A 21,620-nucleotide genomic window follows, 5' to 3' on the forward strand; every position below is an offset into this window, starting at 1 on the left:
AATAGTAGCATGGTTTAAATCCCAATCTAGGTCAGAGAGAAATTTTCAACCATATTTTGGTTCCTTACTTTGTGGTTTCTTTTTTTGCCTTTTTTTTTTTTTTCTTTTGATCAGGGTGGCAGGAACAATATTTTATTCATTTTTACTAGAAAAAAAAGGAAAAAGTAACATAGCAGGAAAGGTAATGATTAATCTATTCTGAAAAAAAAAAAGAAGAGTTCTGATTTTGAACTTACTGGTGTTATCTAACCAGTATAAATAGAAGTGTAGTCAGAGAAGGCACAGGACTGAAAACTCATGATGAATTGTTAGGGCATGTTGAGTTGGTTCTGTCAATGCCTGCAGTCAGATGATTTCACTGGCTGTGCAAGATGAAATCTCATATTTCAATGTATAAGTAAAAGTGTCAAAGTTCAGCTGAAGCAGGGACGAATCCAGAACAAATTTTGTGTGTATTTACTAGGGAACCAGAGCAATAGAGGAAGCCAAAATGAGCCGGAAAAGCAAAAGGAGTTTAAAGGAGAAATTTGCCTTGAAGAACAGCTTGGTTAAAGAAGCTCTCTCAGAATTCCTGGGAACTTTTATATTGATAGTAAGTATCAGCTGCTTTCCTTTCTTCCTACTAATCTAATGTTGGACAGTGCTTGTAAGGGGACACGCATGATTTTTCTTGTACTGTACCAGCAGCGTGGTTACTGCCTAACAAACATTGTACAGCCTTGAATGAATTGCTTCTATTTATGGTAAGTTTGTAATTCCTTTCTTCACCTGATGTAATTATCACTGGCTATTAAAAACAGACAGCTTTATGTATTACAATTGCCTGATAAGTATTTGATTTCACGCAGGAGCAGAATTTCAGTGAACTACCACATTCTGAGAAATCCAGATATGGACAATGAATTTTAATAATACTCTTGCTTTTGTTTTAAAAAACTCAGCAGTTTATTCTACTTTCACTTCTATTCACAACTTCCATTTGCTTTAGCAAACATACTCTATTGCACAATAAGAAAATTTTAGCTGAGTTATTTTCCTGTGCAATATAGAAATTAAGCTGTGTGATTTGTGGTGAATTTATTGGCAGTTGCATTGCTGAACCTTCCGAGATTTTGCAAGTTAACTATTTTTTGGTTTGTTTTTAACTGTACTGTGAAAGTTATACAGTTGCTTGGTCCTGTAGCACTGCTACAATTTAGATAAATACCAAAACTCCCCATTTTCATATCCCTAGATTTTTTTAACTTAATTTCTTTCTCCATTTTTCTGTGCGTTTTGTACTGGGACACAGCCGTTTGGTGATTTACCAGGGGAGAGAGCAGGCTCAGTAGCAGAGCTGAAAGTCAAGCAGCTGGAGTATTTATGCCAAACTCTTTCTTCCTCCTTTCAGTTCAAACAAGACAGTCTTGCTTATTGCTGAATATTTCATCATAGTGAAAGGACAGAAAAAAATAAGAAGTAGGCATAGTACTGACATAGTATACTTTATAACTGTAACTATATTAGCTAAATTTCAAGTAAGTAATCTAAAAAATTCCAGTAGCTCATAAAATACATGAAAATAATGGTCTTTACTACACTTCAGCCAGCTGAAGTGCACAGGCACTAAAGTAACATTATTCTCAAATTTAATACTATCCATAAGACATTATTACAGTAAGGAGCACATTTAGAAGCAAGGAGCACAAAGCACTTTACAAACATTAATGAATTAAGTGTCACAACACCCTGGTAAGAAGGGGAAATGTCATTATCTTCATTTTATATATTAGCAAACCTGATTATAGCAGACTGCACAGGAAGCCTGTGGCAGAACTCTGAATATAACCCAGGTCACCTGACTTCCAGTACTCTGTCCTCGCCACAAGATCATCCTCCTCTTTCCATTAATACAATTAAGCAAGCAGAGAAAATGTATTAAGGTGCAGATTAGACCGCAAATGCTATTATTTAATGTCCTGCTGCACAAGAGTAGAAGGAAATGCAAACCCAGACCCCATTTTCTAGTATATTCACCATATGAATATAGTAGAAAATGAAGCAACAAAATTGTTGTTGATAATCTGAGTTTCTCAATTCTATCTTACCCTTTCTTGTTTCAACCTTGACTTAAAGCAGAGAAGAGCCCCAAATGCATTAAACTGAAGCTTTCTCAGTGCTCGGCTACCTCAATTTATGTTTCAACTGTGCAAGTTAGTGGCAGTACGAAGTGTTTATTGTGAAGAAACTGACCTTTCTGCCGTTATTTATTGCTATTGCTTTTAGGCTCTGTCAGCCAGTAGGCAGTTTCTCTTTAAGAACAGATAAATATTAAACCCTTAACTTCAATTGGAGCTAATTAAAGGGGCGCCCTGGTAAGTCAGAGGGCAGAAATCCTTGAAAAACAGACACTGTGTATTCAAAAGAAGCAATAGATTTCTTCCACCCTCCTATTACTATGTCTTAATCCTGTTACAAAGTGAAAGCGAGATGAGAGTTCACAGCCTACAGCACAGTTGATTCAGATCTTTGCTGAAAGCCATTTCATGTCACTGTGATGGGTTTTGCAGCCTGTGGGGAGCGCCCGCGACAGGGAGCAAGGCAGGGACCAACATTTCCATTACCCACAGGCTCTGTCTGGAAGTCAATGCTAATTGGCTGTACCTAAATTTGCGACCAACCTTAGCCGGGTGGAATTCTGTACCCCCGAATCACCTATTTCTACTTTTTCTGGAGAATATCATCACAGACCACATAATTAAGAGCTTAAACTACCATTCTTGGTAACTCTCAAGCCTTGCAACATTATTTTCCAAACTGGAAAATGTACAAACTGTAAGATTAATTTTATGACATCTAGAAAGTGAAATCACTCCTCAGGCAAAAACCAAGCCTTCACCTGGGGGTAAGAAGGGCTCTGCCTGCAATGTTGAACAGATCTGAGACAACAAGCCTTGAGAAAGTCACTGGGTATACAGTTTGGATAACATCTCTTTGTCATCCTTACTTAACATGCTGTGGTTTACCTTGCAGCATAGTCTCAGAGATATAAACTAGTTTCATCTGAAAAGAATTCAAAGTGGAAGGTGAGCTCCAGAATCACAGCAAATGTGCTGACCGTTGGTGGATGCTCAGTCCAGTGGATCAGACTGGAGATACTCCTAAGTAATCCCTCCAGAGTTGTCCACAGCCAGGTTCTCTGAACCAGCTGCTTGCACTACATGACTTGATAATACAGACATAGCCTGTGCGAGCCTCACTCTCTGCTTATAACACACCCCATTCCAACCTCTGAGGGTTCAGTGAGAAACACTAATCTCCAGAAGCCTGGAAGTGCCCTGCTGTATATGCGGATCCGACGGAATACAGAGCAGCTGCTGTTACTTCCTGTCTGGGTAATCCTGCTGGTCATTGGACTATTTTACTCTTAGATCTATTCTGCTGGGGGAACAAGTATTTCTTTCAGTATCTGAAGCATTAGCACAGCTTCTCTAATTGCACTCTAGAACAAGAATTGGGGCAGAAACCCCAAAACGCAGAGTCCACAACCAAACGCAAATTGCATGTGGGTTTGGTTACACTGAGCTTTTGGTTACTGTCTTGAACCCTATCATATTCAATTTATAAGGTTCCACCAACCTGAGAAAATGTTGCACTTCACCTCTTTTGTGATTTCTATAAAACAAATGGAGTGATGCAGTTTTAACATAACTAAGTTACATTTGCAGTACAGGCAATGAGGAGCACACATTATGCTGGGTATTTATATTTACAGATTATTTGTGAACTCCTGCCTGTTTCTTGAATTTACCTTGGTGCTGTCATGTGGTAAACCCCGAACCTGCAAAGTTCAATTGTACCATTTGTAATTTAGAATAAATATGCACAAAAACCACAATCTACCCATACGGTTTTCAATGAACATTTGAAAAGCATACAGCTGTTTTCCAGGAAATGTATACTGAGTGATGCAAGTTTCACACAGTGTGTTTGGAACCAACTTGTAGGACTGGTCCCTCCAGCCTACACCCATGCAACAGGTCCCTGAGGTGGGAGGACACCATGGTGTCTGAGAGGCCAGTGCTCGCACATGTTTCCCAGCCTCTGACACAGCCTCAGCCTTTTGTAGCTGGGGCTGCCCCTGAGGCCTCCCTTGAGAAAGAGCCCTCTGGAGAAGTTTTTGTCCTCCAATATGTTTCCTAGTTCAGTACATCTCCCCTTGGAGCTCCTGTGTGTTACTCTGGGTGACAACATTTAGGTGCCAGCACAAAAGAGTCAAGAAGCCATGATGCATCGAATAGATGGTTTGTGTGACTTTTCAGTGAGTCTGTCTGGAACTCACCTCTCCAACTGCCTCTCTGCTTTTAATCATGCTTCTCTCCATATTTCCCCTTTGGAACTTGGCTGCACTGCTTTCAGACAAAATGGGATTTACTCTGGCTTACACCATTAAGCATATCTGAATTGGAACAGTTCCAAAAAGAGAAGCCAAATGGGCCATGTGGCTTCCTTTACCAGCTACTGCTCACCTAACATAGTTTGTGTTTCAATTTCACTCTTGAGAGCATCTCACTAAACAGTTTCCCAGAAAGTTGCTGCACAGGAGCCGGTATCTCCTGAGTCCAGAGCAGTGTATGCTTCCTTGCTGAAACAGAGCACAGGCTTCCATTTAGCATATAAAGACAAGTGGGTAGTATATATATTCGTATCCCAAAGCTCAGACTCCAACTGGAGGTAGGGAGCATCTTGCAAAACACCCACTGAAGTAAGTGTTTGTGTATTCGTAGAGCATGCAGTGCACGAGCATGAATTGAATGCATGACACCCCATGCTGCAAATAGTCCAACTAATCAGAAGGAATGCTAGTGATGTTCTGCACATCAAAATCTTTGACTTGTTTTCCTATTCTGACCACTTCATTATGTAAGTTATCACTCCTGCTTTGCTGGAGAGTTTAATCTTGCCTGAAAAATCTTTAAGTATGACATTCCATGGATTTGCTCAGTCCAGAAGACAAAAGTTTAAACAACTATTCCACATCTTTTTTTTTGGCCCTACGTTCCAGTGCATGTTAATTACAATACTGAATAGTTTTATATATATCCCTTATTCAAAACATGCACTAGAATCCTCAGTACATGAAGTTATTACATGAAAGCACACGTAGCTTTTGATCATTTACTCTTTAGATAAGCGTTTAGCATCTTAGATAAGTGTTTAGCAAAATTACTACTTAGAAATTTTAAACAAAGATAAATTCTGTGGTCTAAATTTTGTGAAAGGTAGACTCTTCCTTTGTATAAGATGAAATTGCTTACAGCGAGTTTTCTTAAAGGTCGAAAATTAAATAGCAGTATCTTCTAACAGCTACCTTGTTTGCCATCAAGCATGAATTTCCCAGAGTACAGAATCTTGCATAATTAGCTCTTAGACATTGAACTTAAGTTTGTCAAAGCTAGATAAAAAAGGTTATTAAAACATATTTATATTTCGTGTTTTGATATGTTACTCAACAGCTTTTAAAATATTATATAATGCTACAAATACCATGGGTCTTAGCGATGTTTGTGCTCTGAAAAGCAGCTCTCATGTCATAGAGATCCATACATTAGGGCCTCTAGCAGCAATACTATAGTACAACCAGAAATTAATAGCACCCATGAATGCAATGTCATAGAATTGAATCCTGCACTTACAGACCAAACTTGATCATTTTGTGGGAATAAGATGCTTCCTTTCCCTGTCGTCACCAACTCAGATTCCTTTCTGTTTCTGCAGTTGTACCAGTTCCATATATTTTGACTGCATGAAATTTTGCTAGTGATTCTGCTGAAAATGTGCAAACTCTTCCTCTTTCTTGCAACTGTATTAAATCAGCATTGCAAACAGAAGTCAAAGTGGTAACCAAGACCCTTAGTTGTGCTGAGATTAAGGAGGTGTTCTTACACACTGGTATTATTTCTATAATTTTGCTATTATCAAAATTAATTAACTTTTATTTTTCTAGACAACACTTCTGTTTCCCTGAAGTCATTCTTTAAGTCAGCTGAATAGTTAACAGTGTGAAAGAACTGAAAGGAAGGTTACCTAATTGTTCTTTTACCCTGAAATGTTTATTACAGCAAATAATTCTGAAAAGTCACAGGAAATCTTTCGTTTTCAATACAAATTTAAGTTTTCCACTATATGACATTTTAAACTTTCAGGTGACTCAGATGTTCTGTGTTGCTTGAAAGTTTTAAAAGAGAATTATATTCATCTCTGCAACATCAGCCCCAACACATAACTTGGCTTTCATCGTTTAACCAAGAGGTTCCAGTAAGTTGAACTTAATTTTCCAAGAGCTTTTTCTGTAGATGCACTTTTTTCCAGAAAGTTTGCATCTATAGGACTGAAGTGTAGGCACTCTCAGAAGACTTGCATCCTTCCAACATTCAGCTGTGGGTGCAAAACTTAAATTTATGTTTTACAGACAGAGATTTCCAGGATGTTTTTTCAAAGCTTTCACCAAATAAAAAAAGAAAGGTAATAAAAGTAATTACCTTTTTAAAACTGTCATAAACAGTTGGAGAACAGAATAAAAGATAATAAATGCAGTTCATGCCATACAGTGAGTTTATATCTTTAGGTTCTCAACACTTCTATAAAACATTCTGGCTAAAAGTGAATTCTACTAAGCTCTCCAGTACATGGTCTCATCTAAAGGCAAACTCGATGCAGTTCCTCTAACCCATTCCTCAAAGGTTTCTTTACGATTAAAAGCATTCAGCTTTATTTTTTTCAACAGAAAACAGATTAGGAAGAGAACATACTGAGGCTTTGATTACTTATAATTGTGCACCTTCAACCATGAGGGCACAGCAAAGATCCAGCCACCCTGTTCCTGCACCCAAAGGAAAGAGTAAAAGAAAAGATACGTGTACCCTTATACTCCTGAAAGAGGACAGAAAACCTCCTTTCTCAGAAACTGCAGTGCCTGCTCCTGCACTCTTCTCTGAATGGTACGATGCCCCGAGCACCATTACAGAGACTAAACACATGTAATGAGTTTAGAGAGATTTTAATCATTTCAGTTGGTGTAGCAAGCAAAGCAGAGAAGTATATCTCAGCTTGAGAATAAATGAGTAACCCGGGAGGGAAGCAGCACCTGAATAGGCTCTTTTTCTCCTCAAGAAGCTACTAGGTAAGATTTTATTCCCTTGCACAACCTTTCCTTCTTAGCCCCTTTGCAAAGGGCCATGTTTCACTCCTGAAAATTTGTATCTGAATATGAAATATTTCATTTCCTTCCTCTCCTGAATTTCTAAAACTTAGTAAGAAAATAAAAATAATCTTCACTGAAGAAACTGACTCAAGCCAGTTGCCTTATACAATTCAGGAAAGAAAAGCATTTTAGCATTTCAGGATGAAGAGTGCAATATTAATCATAATAAAATATGAGAGAATACAGCCCTTTGCATTCTCTCTAGGTGATTTCAAGCTTTTATTTGCCTCCTATTGCATGTGCAAAAGCAATAATAAAAATTTAAAAGCATCAGTTTATATAACAAAGCATAGTCTGTCCCTCAATATTTTCACTGTATTTTTTCCCACAGAGCAATTTGAAGCAGATCTTTATGTTTTAAAAGCTTTATATACACAATTCATCCAAAACCTTATTAAATTTGCATTCATGTCTCCAAGTATTAATGCTTTCTGTCATTAAAAAAATGGTTTCAAAATGGCAATAGTTTTAAGGCTTATGTCTATACTATTTAATTAACTAAATGATAAGGGTTTTTTTCAAACCCTTATTTTATTAGATAGCAGGGCTGAGAAAAATAAAGGGAAATCCATTTGAACCCAAGAGGATATTGGTTGTGTCCCAGGAGATCACCAAGAGAACGGATATAGCGATTTTTTATTACTCCAAGTTTGATTAAATCATAATGTACAGAAATCCTCCCCAGCCCCACCAAAATATTTAATTTATGATAAAATCAGAGTCATGTGCTTTTAAAGTATTTAAAAATTACTTGACTAGTAAGCTGTATTTTTATCTCACCTTAAAAATTTTAATTACTATCTGATCTAACAAAGGACAGCAAATATTAAACATGAAATTAGATGAAGATTGCTCTTTCCTGGAAGAATAGGAGCTTCCTGCAACTTGAATTCTTGCAGAGCTAATGCCCTGAATTTTAATAGATCTAATGTGTCTCTATTATTGTTGCTGTTGTTAGTATTATGTTGTTAGTAGAAAGAATGCTTAGGAGCCCAGTCTGGATTAAAGCCCTACATAATACACAAATGTAGCTAAAACACGGCTCTGTGTGGAAAGAGTTTTTAACCCATTATAAAACACCTTATTATGAAATGCAATAGATAAATTCTTAAGCAGGCTTGCTTTGTAAATAAGGAGGTTGGAAATGAAAGTGAGTTCTAAAATACACTCCAAATTAAAGACCTTAAGGACACCATGAATGTAGTAATCAGCCTCCTATCTGAAAAAATTATTTATTAAGTTTTTAACCAACACCCAAACTAATTGTATATGGAAATATTAATGGGGGGCTGGGGACACTGTACAAGGCTACAGTAAACCACAAACAACCCTCTAATGCTTTCATGGGCAATTCTGGTCAAAGAGATCCCTACCTGCAGTGAAGGGCAAATGCAACAACATCTCCCAGCCCCTGAAGGACTCTGACTCTTCCCACCCCTGTCCCTGCTTTTAAGGGCCTAAATATGCGGTGCTAAGTCTGGCTGCTTGGAGAAGTCATGGAGGTTTCCCTAAGAAGTGAAATACTGGGGCTTGCTCTCATGTCCTTGAGTGTCCCAGCAATATCGCTCTGCTTCCTCAGAGCCAGAACGGGTACTTTAGGACAGCAGGACACTCACCACAAGCGCAACTTGAGCCTGACGCACTGCATTGCCCCAGAGAACCCGTCACCGTCACCGCACTGCACAGGGACACAGGCAGGCGCGGGCGGCAGAATCCCCACAGTACTGCAGATCCCTCTAGTCCGAAAAAGGGGAGCAGACAAGTCACGGGCCAGCAGGAAATGCCTGTCTGGGGAACAGTAGGAGAACATAGGTGGGAGTGTGGCGTGGGAAAAGGGCAGGGCTGCTGCCTTCCCTGAACAAAGGCATCCTTACAGAAAACTGTGAATTGGTGGAGGGATCCTTGGAGATTCTTCATAGTTAGCTGCGGCTGCAAGTACGGTTCTGTCCTGAAAATTGACTGTAATAGTAATTCTGAACTATTTTTCTAGCATTCCCTGATTGAAAGTGTGCAGCTTATAATTAAAATATGACTTTTTTGTAACTGCTAACTCTAAATTCCTTGTAGCACACTGAATTCTTGCATTCATGTAGAGGACCATTAGTTGTGCAGCCACTGAGGCCATACTTTGCATGCAGGGACATCTATGGTAGCCCACCATACGTATGTAACTCACCACAGCTTGGCAGCTGGTGATGTACAAGATAGAACAAAACACACATTGTTGTCTCCACACTGCTAAAAAGCTAGAGAACTGGCTGCTGCTTTAATGTTACAGTAAGACATGTATGGCTATGAATGCACATTGCCACTAGATCTGCTCAATATATAAGCATTCTGCTTTAAGATGTCTAAAGTTTTACAGGCCATGTAGAAAAATAGATTCCCTAAAATTCTGAATTCAGATCTTGCAAGAAATCCTATTTACATTGAAAAATGCTATTACAAGCTTTTGCAAAAATCCTGAAAATAGCACAGATGGAGGCAAAATGATCTTTAGTCTCTCTGATGAGTGGGATGAATCTTCCAGGGATTAACAGGACATTATGCTCACTGGAGGCCAGTTGTTTTCCTTTCCTAACACTAGCCTTCTTGCCCAAGACAAAGAGAAGGATCTAATGATTATGAAGCAAGGTTTTTGGCACAGAAAGTGCAGACAGCTATTCCACACCCAAATATGTTATTTATGACAGTAATCAAATTACTTTGTGAACAAAAAGTCAGCACTGAAGCTACTCCAATAAATTTAAGCAGATCAGGCTATAGACAACTGCTAAGATGAAAATCTGGTAACATAAGATAAGACAAGATAAGATAAAGAGATCTGTCTAGATTCTACTACAAATTAAACTCCCATCGACTCCATGTGCTTCAATCAATGAGTTTGTGTGGGTGCAGCTGATGGCTGAGCTTGGCCTAGGAACTTGGAATATTTAGTTACAACTTGATGATCTAGTTGGTCTTAACTCAGCCAAGCAAAAATTCACAGGGTACTAAATTGCTGCTCATGTAATTACATGATTAGGTGATAGTTTCCAGTTATGTTAACCTAGCTACAGCAGGTATGAGAAATTTTTTTTATCTCTTTCCTAAAATGGCAGCAGATGGAGAAAATATTACTGTGACATGGTTCAGATTTGCAGGTTCAGTTCCCAGTTTCCCCATCCCAGAACAGGCACACACTGACTGTGCCTGCAGCAGTGTTCATTCATCGTACATGAGCAGGCAGTCATTTACCAACGTCTGCCGAGCAAGAAGCCAGTGCAGCTGTGTTCAAGCTGGCTTGTATCCTTTTTTTGTTTGATTCACTTTTCTGAGGCTGGTTAGCACAAAAATGAAGTGTCTGGGGTTGCATATTTCACTACGACGTGCAGAGCAGAAGCTATTATGCAAGAGGACTACTCAGCTGTTTCTGTATGATTCTTCTCAGTTCTGGTAATCAGCGAAGGGAGCCCACAGCCTTCCTCTGTTATTTCCTTCCCGCTTCTTGTGAATTTGTAGTTAATATACACAGATGTGGTTACTGTCCCTTATCCTTTTCAATACCCATCTCCTCAACTTCTGTTCTCTTTTTTCATCGTCCTTACATAAAGGGGTAATATATTTCAAAAGAACATCCTTTTCTTTGAATCTGCAAAACTTTGTCCATGCCATTTCAGAAAGCAAGTGCATACTTGTAGATCTAATTACTTGTTTGAATGCAGACTGCACCCCAGCGTACACAGGGCCCCAGACCAGCCCACTGCACTTGCTCCGCATCTCAGCCTTATCTTTCACTAAAGCTTGCTTGATGCAACTTCTGGACACAGTCCCATTGAGAAGTCTGGAAAATGAAGGCTAGAACATGCTAATTCCATCTCCTCTAGACTTGTGCCCTAATCTTAGACTTGATTAATTCCAGCATACCCATTCTTACCTTAATAATTAAACATATAAATACATGATGAGTAGAATTGTTTCATATGAAGTTTTTAAAAAAAAATGTGATTTCAGCTGCAAACAACTAAAATGTATTTTGTTTCGGTTTTATATCTGTACGTGCATTTGCGCTTACCATTTGAATAGCTAGGTATGTGACACATAGCAAGGAGAGAATGCCTAACGTAAGCCTACGTTATCCATTGCACAGCAGTTGACCACAGCTTGGACTGTGTCTTGTAACTTTCAATTATACAGTCCAATAAACTACTATCTAACACCACCCTACCCTTACCTAACCTGGCAGCTGGAACACTTTGGCACCAGACAGTGTTTTGTTTGCTTGCATGATTATAACCTCAAGGCAAGAACTGCACCTGGGTATATGACACAGACTTGGGGCACTTTTATAACCGAAACTCCGTCTGCATGGCAAAGCTGGTTAAGAGTGTAATTTTATTGAGACTTTTTCTGTCACATTTTGGTATTAGTTAAAACCCTTGGGGAAATAATGGAAGCAAAAGTAAAATTTTGCCCGTTTAAACTGCATCTATTCTAGCAGGACTTGATTGTTAAACCTCAATCACCAAATCTTTTTGGTACAGTCTAATTCTAAGGCAGGGGAGATTTTCCCATTACATTGCAATTTCTGAATGCAACTGCCTTGCAACTGAAAATAAGCATTTATAAATTAACTAACTTTTACGTATTCAAATATGCATAGTTAGGAAGAATATTTGCAATAGAGTCATTGGTGACACAGTTAATGGCAGAACACTAGAGCGAAGCAAGGAGGTTAACCAAAGCAACTACATTGGCTGAGATGGAAGGATTTTATAGGAAGACAAAAGATCAGATTCCCATGGACCACCAAAGGAGGAATATGAATATATATATATATTATATATCCCATTTAACATCAAAGTAATTAAGGTTGCTCAAGATAAATCTAGTCACATCCCAGAAATGGTATAATTCAGATCACTTATACTTGCAGAGAAGCAAAATATTTCAGACTATAGATATTATTTGCTATCTTCCGTAGAGTGTTGTATCCTTATTCAGCAAAGCACTTAGGCATATATTTTAAAAGGAGATTTTCAAAGACACAAATTGATTTCTGGCAGAAATGGGTCAGCTAGTCTATCTTAAACTAAAGGCCTTCTGTACCTCTGAAAAATCTTTCCTACCAACTTTAATAGGATCTAAACATATGCTTCAAGCATAAGCAATTGTGCTCCACAGCCAGTGCTCCTCTCCTTTTCCTTAGAACATACCCTGCACTCAGTTTTTGCAGAAACCTAGATGAGCATGGCAGAGGGAGAATTAACACTTCAGGAGCGTAAGTAACCACTTATTTTTAAATCTGCCTGAACTATGAAGCCACAAACATTATTTGGCTCATTTCACCAGGATTTTCCCCAAGTTATATTTTTTTTTTTTGCCTTGGCCCATAATAACTCCCAGATTTTCACTTCTGTTGCCCTGAGTCTTGATTCTTCTTGCATGGCTCAGAATCATTCTACCTGTTCCAACTTTCTCCCTCATTTATTGTGTCCATTTTAAATAAGCTATATTAAGGTCTAAAAGTTCATATTTTGATAGAGCTTTATATGATATCAAGGCAGCATAACAGTAACAGACACTTTCACCTCCACAAAGTTGTCTCATTTCAGAGTTCAGCATTAAACATTAAAAGTTTTTTAAACTATCTTTCACAACTTCTATAGTATTTTTTTCATTGCTTCTAACAACAATCTGGAACTGAAAACTTACCACACAGAACTAATTCTCTCTTCACTTTCAGATGCAGGGATTTGTTGTAGACCCTGTGAGATCTTGTTTAGGCTCCAAGTTCTGATCTGTATCCCGTCATCTGGGCCTCAGAGATGGGTCCTTATTAGCACACATTCTTCCTGATCACAGGGCAGGGGAAAATAAAGAGCAAATGTTCATTGCAGCAAAGGCAACAATGGTACACATGCCACTAATCTAAAGTTCTAGCATTGCTTCAATATTTAATAACATTTTCAGCTATATCTGGACAGCAGCAGGAGTTGCAAACTAACCAATAACATTTGACAGACACTCTCATGGTTTTACGTTTCTCTTTTAAAATACAGGCACTTGGATGTGGGTGTGTGGCACAGGCTGTCCTTAGCCGAGGAACCCATGGCGGGCCCATGACAGTATCAGTTGGATTTGCAATGGCAGTCACTATAGCAGTGTATGTGTCTGGGGGGGTTTCTGGTAAGTGACTTTTTTTGGGTCTTATATAGCATTTATTGCCAAAGGTTTAAGGCTATCTTACTAAATTACTTCCATTTCATTATATAAACAATTATGTATCTAGCAATAACAAGCACCCTTATACCAGAGTCAGCATCAGTGTTTCAGTAGCAAAATTTCATGTTTTTCATGTTTCCTTCTATTCTTTGTGTTTCACATTCTTCTATGAAACTCTGAACTCCCATGTACAAACCTCGGCAGACCTCTGGCCTTTATGGAAAAGGCTTTGGAAAATTCTGTCAATAGAGATGATCCTGGACAGCACAGGCGTGGCGTTTAAGAAAACAACCATGAAAAGCTTACAGAATCCAGCAGTCACCAGCTACAATGGTTGCCAGCTTGGTAGAAGGTAGAATGACATACTAATGGGTATAACGAGCAGGGTTTACCTTACAAAGTACAATTTATTTCTCCTTGTCCTATCACAGGCAGTAGCAAGTCTGCTTCTGTCTCTTTGCTTATTTGCAGATCACAGAAAGCAGAAACAGCAAAAAGATACAGTACTAGAGATACATTCTGTTACACACTGTCAATGTACTGTAATTGCCCCTTTGTTTCTGCTATAACATTTCCTCACTATATATTGGTCAGGAATCTCTCTTTTGTCCGTAGCTGGGCTAACTAAGTAGTGTCTACATACGCCACATTGGATGGTGCTTTGTCTCCTATTTCCACCATTCAGTTTGGCTAAATTAATATCAGGAACATTAACGTAACTGCTTTTAACATTTAAATTCTCCCTTTAAAATAGAAAATGATGAGTTGTAATAATACACAGGGTTGTGTATTATAATACACAATACTCCATGTTGCACGTGGAGTTTTTATTGCACTCTTAAAGCGAGTGGTGTCCCTGTACTCCAGTTCTCACAGACGAATTTTTACCATTCATGAAAAGGGTAAAGTGATTTGGGCAGATATCTCTAGGTATAACAAGGCCACTATAAATAGTTGCTATAGCAGAAGTCACTGGGGCCATTTCTCTTCCCTTTTACAAATTCTTTTACAGAGACACCACGCATGAGGAGGTTTCTAAGTTCACATTAGAAAGTGCTCAAGGTACTGCAAAACAGGCAGTCTTGTTACTGTCATTGAAACAGCAGAATGGTTCCTTAATACCACGCAAAATTAATTCAGCAGTACATTCCTACTATCTGATCAATTTTAAACTACAGATCTTGGTTTATATATAGGCAGGTAAACTTGTCTAATGCAATATCGGGAAAAAAACCAACCTGTAAAGACACTAACCTGTCCTGCATTTACATCTGTAAGGGATATTCATCTCTATATTCGTCATGTAGAAGATTAGAGTTCAATCCCAGCAGGGCAGAGCAGTTGCAGATGTTGCAGTATTGTGCTTCCTGTGTTTTTCCCATGACAAAGGATTCTGCATGCAGTGCATTTTCTCTGTGAAAAAATAGGAACAGATATTTCAGCAGGCTATGCCTATCCAGCATCTGATTACTAGTGGACACTTCAGAATATCAGTTCCGGTACAGAATTTGTTAGCAAATTCTGTGGCACTTTGGCTATGAAGTCTCATGTTTAAGTACTGCTAAAATATTTTGCATCCATTCTTTATGAAGTTCTAAATTCAAGGTAACATAAAATATATAGTCAGCACCTGGTGAATTTGAACTCTTTTACCTAGGAAAATTCCCAGTTTTGCTTTTCCTCCACCTAATTTTCCTCAATGTCTAGGTAATTTTCCACCATTTTTTCCAACTTAGCATTTCAAAAAAAATTCATGACTGTCATCACTGCAACTACAAAAGAATGGGGAACACACTTTCCAAAGCAGACCTTCTTTTTTTTTTTTTTTTTTTTTTTTAACTTGGAAACTACCAGTGGCACAGGAACCAAGAATCTTTTAACTCCCCTATGTCAGCATGAGAGCCTGCAACTAGACTTTTTCTTTCCAGATTTAATGTTAATCAGACATCTCTAATATTATTATGACTTGTCCTGGCCATCATAATCACTCTGTATTATATACAGGTGGGGAACAATATCAAGTGTTGAAAGAAAGGAAAATGATTCATTCCAATCAGAGTAAAGAACAAAAGACAAGACAACAATTTATCAAAATTCACATGAAGGGCTGTTAAATAAGGTGCCATCCATCTATTTGCTCTGTGCTGAAGAATTTGAAACACAGTGAAAAATTCAAAATTAATTCAAGACCTGTGCTACTAGGTCAGAGTTTTGGAAATGATACAAAGAAGTTTTTATCCAGCTTGTTATCTGTGTTTGTCAGTTCATTATGTATCAAAGGTGCCCGGATTTCATAAGATAATGACTCACTGACCTGAAGTGCAAGCAAACACAGAAACTGTACATAGAGGCCCTTTCTCCATGACTAGACTTTGACAGACAAAGGTCATGCTCTTTTAGTTATTTTACTAAGACAAAGGCCATTTTTTCTGATAACCATACAGGCTGAAATGAGACTTTACCTGGAAGGTAAGCAATGGACATTTACTACGTCCTTGCAAAACTTGGGTTTTATTGTACTTTTACTATGGAGTACGTTTCATCAGTTTATTTATTTGGCAATGTGTATTTCTTAAGTATCAACTACATATTTGTAAAAAATGAAGTTTTCCAAAAGCATTCAACACTTCTTTTCCATGTTGATAAAAGATGTTGAGGGAAGTGACTAGTATGTGACATAATAATAAATATATTTTAGAAAGTAAAATTGTCACAAAGAATTTCAACGTTGCTGAAATCTTTTCCATGTGTGACTTTAGATGTAGCTACTCCAAAATACAAAAGAAGGAAATTCCATAGGAAATAGAACTATCTGTTTCAGCACAGCTACTTTATCAGTTTCCTTACTACAGACCTTTCTGGAAGGTGCAAGAACTTGATGAAAATGTGTCATGAAGAACTACACACTGCTGTCCCCAGATCCCATCTGGGCATAGCTCACCCGCAGTCAGCTTGAAGCTGGACAGCCCTAACGTTATTTTATTTTATGTTCCGGAAAACCAAGTTCCTAAGTAACCCCAGGTTGAAGACGGTGACATAAACATGACAAATCCAGCGTACTCCACATCTGCCTCAAGATATATGATCAAGACAGTAATAGTCCTTAATCTTAATACATGCTTACTAAACTGAATGAATGTTCTGCTGCCCCAGTCCTCCCTGAAAAATAAAAAGTCAAATCCCTTGAGGAGAGAGAATATGTGCAGAATGATGGATCCTCTCATCACAACCAATAGGACAGGTTTAGGCTTTTTCTAGAAAAGTTATCTATAGATTATATACTGCAGGACAGCAGTATGATAAAATCACAGTCTGCAAACACCAAGAGGGAAGCTGGATCTTGGTGGATATTGGCTTTTTTCCACATCCTCTTCTAATTTCATCCAACTTGTTTAATTGCAGTCAGCACTTAATTGCTAAATAACATCTAGAAAAGCATGTACTAGTCTCGTGCTCAAATGTGCCCATATTTTTACAAATCCTTCACCTTTCCTCATGTATCCGAGTCATCCTTATGACTTATTTTGTGATTTATTTTTCAGGTGGTCACATAAACCCAGCCGTTTCATTAGCCATGTGCGTGACTGGAAGATTAAAGTGGACCAAATTACCAATTTACATATTAGCACAACTCCTGGGAGCATTTGTTGGAGCAGCGGCTGTCTTTGGGATTTATTATGGTGAGTACACCTTAGACATGCTCACAGGACAAACTAGAGGTCAGGCAGTCTCTAAGGCCTCAATTTTTCAATGAATGCCAAGTAAGCAGAGGACTCCGTTCACACAGTGCTAATGATAGGACTGAAGCTAAAGCCATACAGAAGAAAGGAAGAAGCATAAAGAGTTTGAAGGAAAAAGAAAAGAGTTCAAACATTCCAGATTCCAGATATCCTACAACTTTTCTGAAACACTAATACTCCAGGAAACGTTCTGAAATTTAGAAAAATTATTCATGGGAAATCAGATACTCTGAGATCATGTATTTCTCAGTAAGGATTTTAAATTACTTAATAGCCAGGATATAGGGCTATTCATCTTCCAAGCAAATTAGAAACATTAAAGACCTGATCCAAGTGCCTGTAGGCAAGTATCACCAACGTTGTTCATTGAGGTTACAGGATATGAGATCAAGTCCCTCCTGACTAAACTTCAGACCACCCTAGAGAGGTAGCTCTCCAAGGCAAAGAGCTCCAGGTAGAGTGATAAAGGGGTCACATATTAGAAGGGGGGGGGGGGGGGGGGGGGGGGTGGAAGGCAAAAAGAAAAAGATTACCCTTATCTTTGAGGCATGTTTCTTTTACACAGTGTGCCACAAAGGGAAAAAACTTAGTAACAGACTCCCTGACTTTCTGAATCCATCAGATCATTGCTTCAATCACCTACTCCGAAATTGTACTTCTACAGCCCACCTCCTCCAAAGCCTCTCTCTTATGGGCACTATGTTTGCAGACAGTGCTGGGTCTAGGTGCTTCAGAGGAAAAATGAAAATGGAAATACCTATTGTGTATCAGCTAGGTGCTCAGTACTTGCGGTAATCATGAACAGAAAAATCTTTAGGAACTGTGCTAACTGTTTTGGGTTTGATGGGTTGGGGGGTGGAGGGGGAAGTTTGTTTCTTCAGGTTTTGGGGCAGGGGGAGAGAAGGGGAGTTTAAGTTTAGTGTTAGAATTTGGAAACTGTGGGATTCTAGAACAGGATTTCCACCTGAATCTAAGTCCTCCTTAAGCCAGACAGCCAGGATCAGGGCTGTGGCCAGGATGCAGCAGTACGTCAACATTCACGTGGAGTTAGGGCTGGATTCACTGTGTTCTGCCAAAGGGCAGCAGTAGGATAGGGAGCCAAGATAGGGAACTTAGGGATATGAGAAAATCCTGTACTCCTGAATAACAGGAAGAAATCTCTAGCCCTATCTCTGCTCAAATGTTTTGCCTGCTGCTTCTTATTAATTCCCAAACCTCTTCTGTACCTCTTCCTTCCTGCAACTCGCAGAAGTGTCCTGTACTCCACTGAAAACATTGGTAGAAAACCAGTAAACACCTATTCTCTGCACCCATGTCATGGCCTTAAGAAAAGCTAGAAAAAACAGGGGCAAGGAGAAATAGATTTGTCTGCTAGCTTCAGGAGAAGCTAACCATCCTCACCATGACTTCCAAGGGAGATGGGAAGCTGTTTCTTTACTCACAAGTATCACCCCATCACTGGATCCACTAGCAAAACAAAGGCATAGTGTTTGTTATTCATGTCTGTCTGTGCAGATTTTTGAGTGCTTCATCTTAGTGTCTTCCTAGTTTTAACATTTCAGGGCTTGCCAAGACAGCAAATTATTCTGACATAGAAGTCATATTGTACTACTTAAAATACACTTTAAATATACTAACAGAAATATACACATATCTACAATATACACAAATTTTTACAATATACAACTTGATATATTAAGAACTGAAGTTTTGGGTCTAGCTTCTCTCCTCACATCTTGGATGACCTGCATAGCAGTTGGGTGTAAAGCCCAAGCAGAGTGAAAAATTCAAAGTCCTTTAGAAGAGGAGGTCTCTCAGGAGAGTTAACTCCCAGAAGTCATTGCACAATTGTCAAATGCAATAGCAGTAATTCCTGGTGACTGGGAATCCACAACAGTACCATCAGGACACTACGCATTTTTTGGGGCATCATGCCAAATATAGCACCTCTTACAGAAAAATGCAACTGTGTTCAGAATCAGAAAATGCTCCCTGGCATTGAGTTGGGAGCAAAGAGCAGGGGAAAAACCAGCCCCATTTTGAAAGCTGCGATAGATAAAACACGTACTTCAAGGCACAGGAGGAGAGATGAGACAGGAGGGTATAATTAGTACATCACCTCAAACCCGTTAACTATGCTCCCAGAAAAAACAATCTGTTTCAGCTGAGAATGTGAAGTGCACAGACCTATCACATGTATTCTAGTCCTATAAAACCTAATGTTTATGGAGAAGTGCAAACAGGTAATGGCTGTTTTCTGCAGATGCCTTTATGGAGTATAGCAACGGAACACTTGAAGTCACAGGACCCAACGCAACAGCACATATCTTTGCAACCTACCCAGCTCCGTATCTGTCCCTCATAAATGGATTTGCAGATCAGGTAAGTGCCCTTGCCGTCTTGATTCTACAAATTAAGCACACTGAAAATTGTAAAACCAAGCAGTAAAAAAATACATAGGTCTCTAACTGGTATGATGAATCTCACTGTTTTGGTCATACCTCCCTGTGTACAATAGCAATGAGAATGAAGTGCTGTTTGTGGGGGTAACAGTCTTATTTTACAAGCAAGATAATTTCAAGTTGTTCATTCCACATATATCAAATTAATTGTTGCACTCTATATGTCTTTAATGCAATATATGTAAGAGGTTTTCTCCAGCATAAATCAGTGTTTCTCCATAAATTTCAGCTGAACTATGTCCATTTACATCAAAATCAAGCCCATTTTGTGGACCTATTATTCCTTAAGTAAGGCTTAAGCAGACAGATTAACACATCTTGAACAACCAAGTTTTCTGCTACCATAATCCTCCTCTCTAACCTTCTCTTTGGAAATAGATTTGTAATATCTGTTATTTTTCAAATGGCTGAATCTGCAAAAATCTCAGGTTTATTTCCAATCTGTATCCTCTAATCCCACTTATCCAACAGTGAAAAATGAAGTTTCATATCTTCTATCTACTTCTAATCAATTTACCTGGCTTCTTCAGGCATACATGAAATAAATATACTGCGTAAGCAAGCTATGAAAAACTAGAGATTGCTGGAGCACAGAAATTCCTTACGTAAAAGACTTGAAGATTGTGAAATTTGGCTTCAAAAAAATCCAAATATTGTTTTGAAATTTTGTAAGACAGACAATTCTTTGGATCAGTAAGACTTTTCCATAATATCTTTTTGCCCACTGGTATTTTAAAACAAAATTAAATAAAAATAATTTTTTAAAACCCCCAAACTTAAGCTTCTTTAAATCAGTATAGAAACCGAATGTTTTGACATCACTGAAACTTTTGTCTGTTTTTTCCCCTAAGTTAATTATTAGCAAAATCAACATTTACAAAGCCTTTGATTCAAGCAGAGCAGCATTTCCATCAAAGTAATTCCAAGAAAATTTCCTTCATCAGCTCAATTACCATATGCAATAGAGTTCATGTTACAGTTACATGTGCAACCTCAATTTAGGTAATTTTTCCGCTGCTTAGTTTTGACTTTGCAGTCTTCACTTTTTTTTTTTTGTCACATTATGCAATAAAGGATGAAGACGTGCATTTTTAGTCTAATTTATCAGCATAACCTACAGTCACATAAACCACTTTTATAACAATGTAACTGATTGTATTGGCATAGCAGAACTACCAAAAATCAAGTAAGTGGAACTGTTAAATTGCTAGGAAAAAATGTAGGAAGAAAGCATCAGACCTCACACTAGGACATGCCTTTTAAATCCTCTATTCTTTCCACACCAGGTTGTTGCAGATTTGCAACAATGTCCTCAACATATTTCTTGTCTTTTTCTTACAGTACAGGTATCAAAACTTGTCATTACTGTGAAGTAGAGAGGCACTGGGTTCCAAATTTTGCTACTCTGTGTAGTGGGATAAATCTAAATACCAGATCTGAGCCACCACAATCCACAGAGCTGCCATGGCCCCTCTTTTCATTAGTGGAAGGAATCTGCACATACTTATTCAATATTCTTTTCTTTGCATTGGCCAGGTGATGTCAACAGCTGTTCTTCTTCTGGCTATATTTGCTATTTTTGACACCAGAAATAGCAGTGTACCAAAGGGCCTGGAGCCAATTGCAGTAGGACTTCTTATAATTGTTCTTACTTGCTCCTTGGGAATGAACAGTGGCTGTGCCATGAACCCGGCGAGGGATCTAGGCCCAAGGCTCTTCACAGCCATTGCAGGATGGGGGATGGAAGTATTCACGTAAGTATGCCTGGATATGAAGTAAAATGCTCTTGGCTAAAGTTGCTTCCTAGGAAAGTAAGATCCTGATTCAACATGGTACCAAGTTATACTTTATATACGTATAGGTAATTCTTTGCATACCAGAAAGAAGCTATTCATGCAGTTTAAGCCAGACATCCTCTAGGAACTGGGCTTTAAAAAGGATTTCCTGCTCCTAGGGCAAATCAAACATGCA

At 38.5% G+C, this 21,620-nt stretch overlaps 1 protein-coding gene across 1 annotated transcript in view; it reads left to right on the forward strand.

Moving 5' to 3' along the window:
* AQP9 (aquaporin 9) overlaps positions 1-21,620 on the forward strand; it is a 31,840-nt gene continuing 10,220 nt past the window's right edge. The window contains exons 1-5 of the mRNA XM_074155933.1: positions 1-592; positions 13,285-13,411; positions 16,990-17,127; positions 19,451-19,569; positions 21,186-21,403. Of these exons, the coding sequence (XP_074012034.1) occupies positions 491-592; positions 13,285-13,411; positions 16,990-17,127; positions 19,451-19,569; positions 21,186-21,403 (704 nt within the window). The 5' untranslated portion in view covers positions 1-490. The remainder of the gene's footprint in view (positions 593-13,284; positions 13,412-16,989; positions 17,128-19,450; positions 19,570-21,185; positions 21,404-21,620) is intronic.

Source organism: Numenius arquata, chromosome 11, assembly GCF_964106895.1.
Source record: "Numenius arquata chromosome 11, bNumArq3.hap1.1, whole genome shotgun sequence".
Taxonomy (NCBI): Eukaryota; Metazoa; Chordata; class Aves; order Charadriiformes; family Scolopacidae; genus Numenius; species Numenius arquata.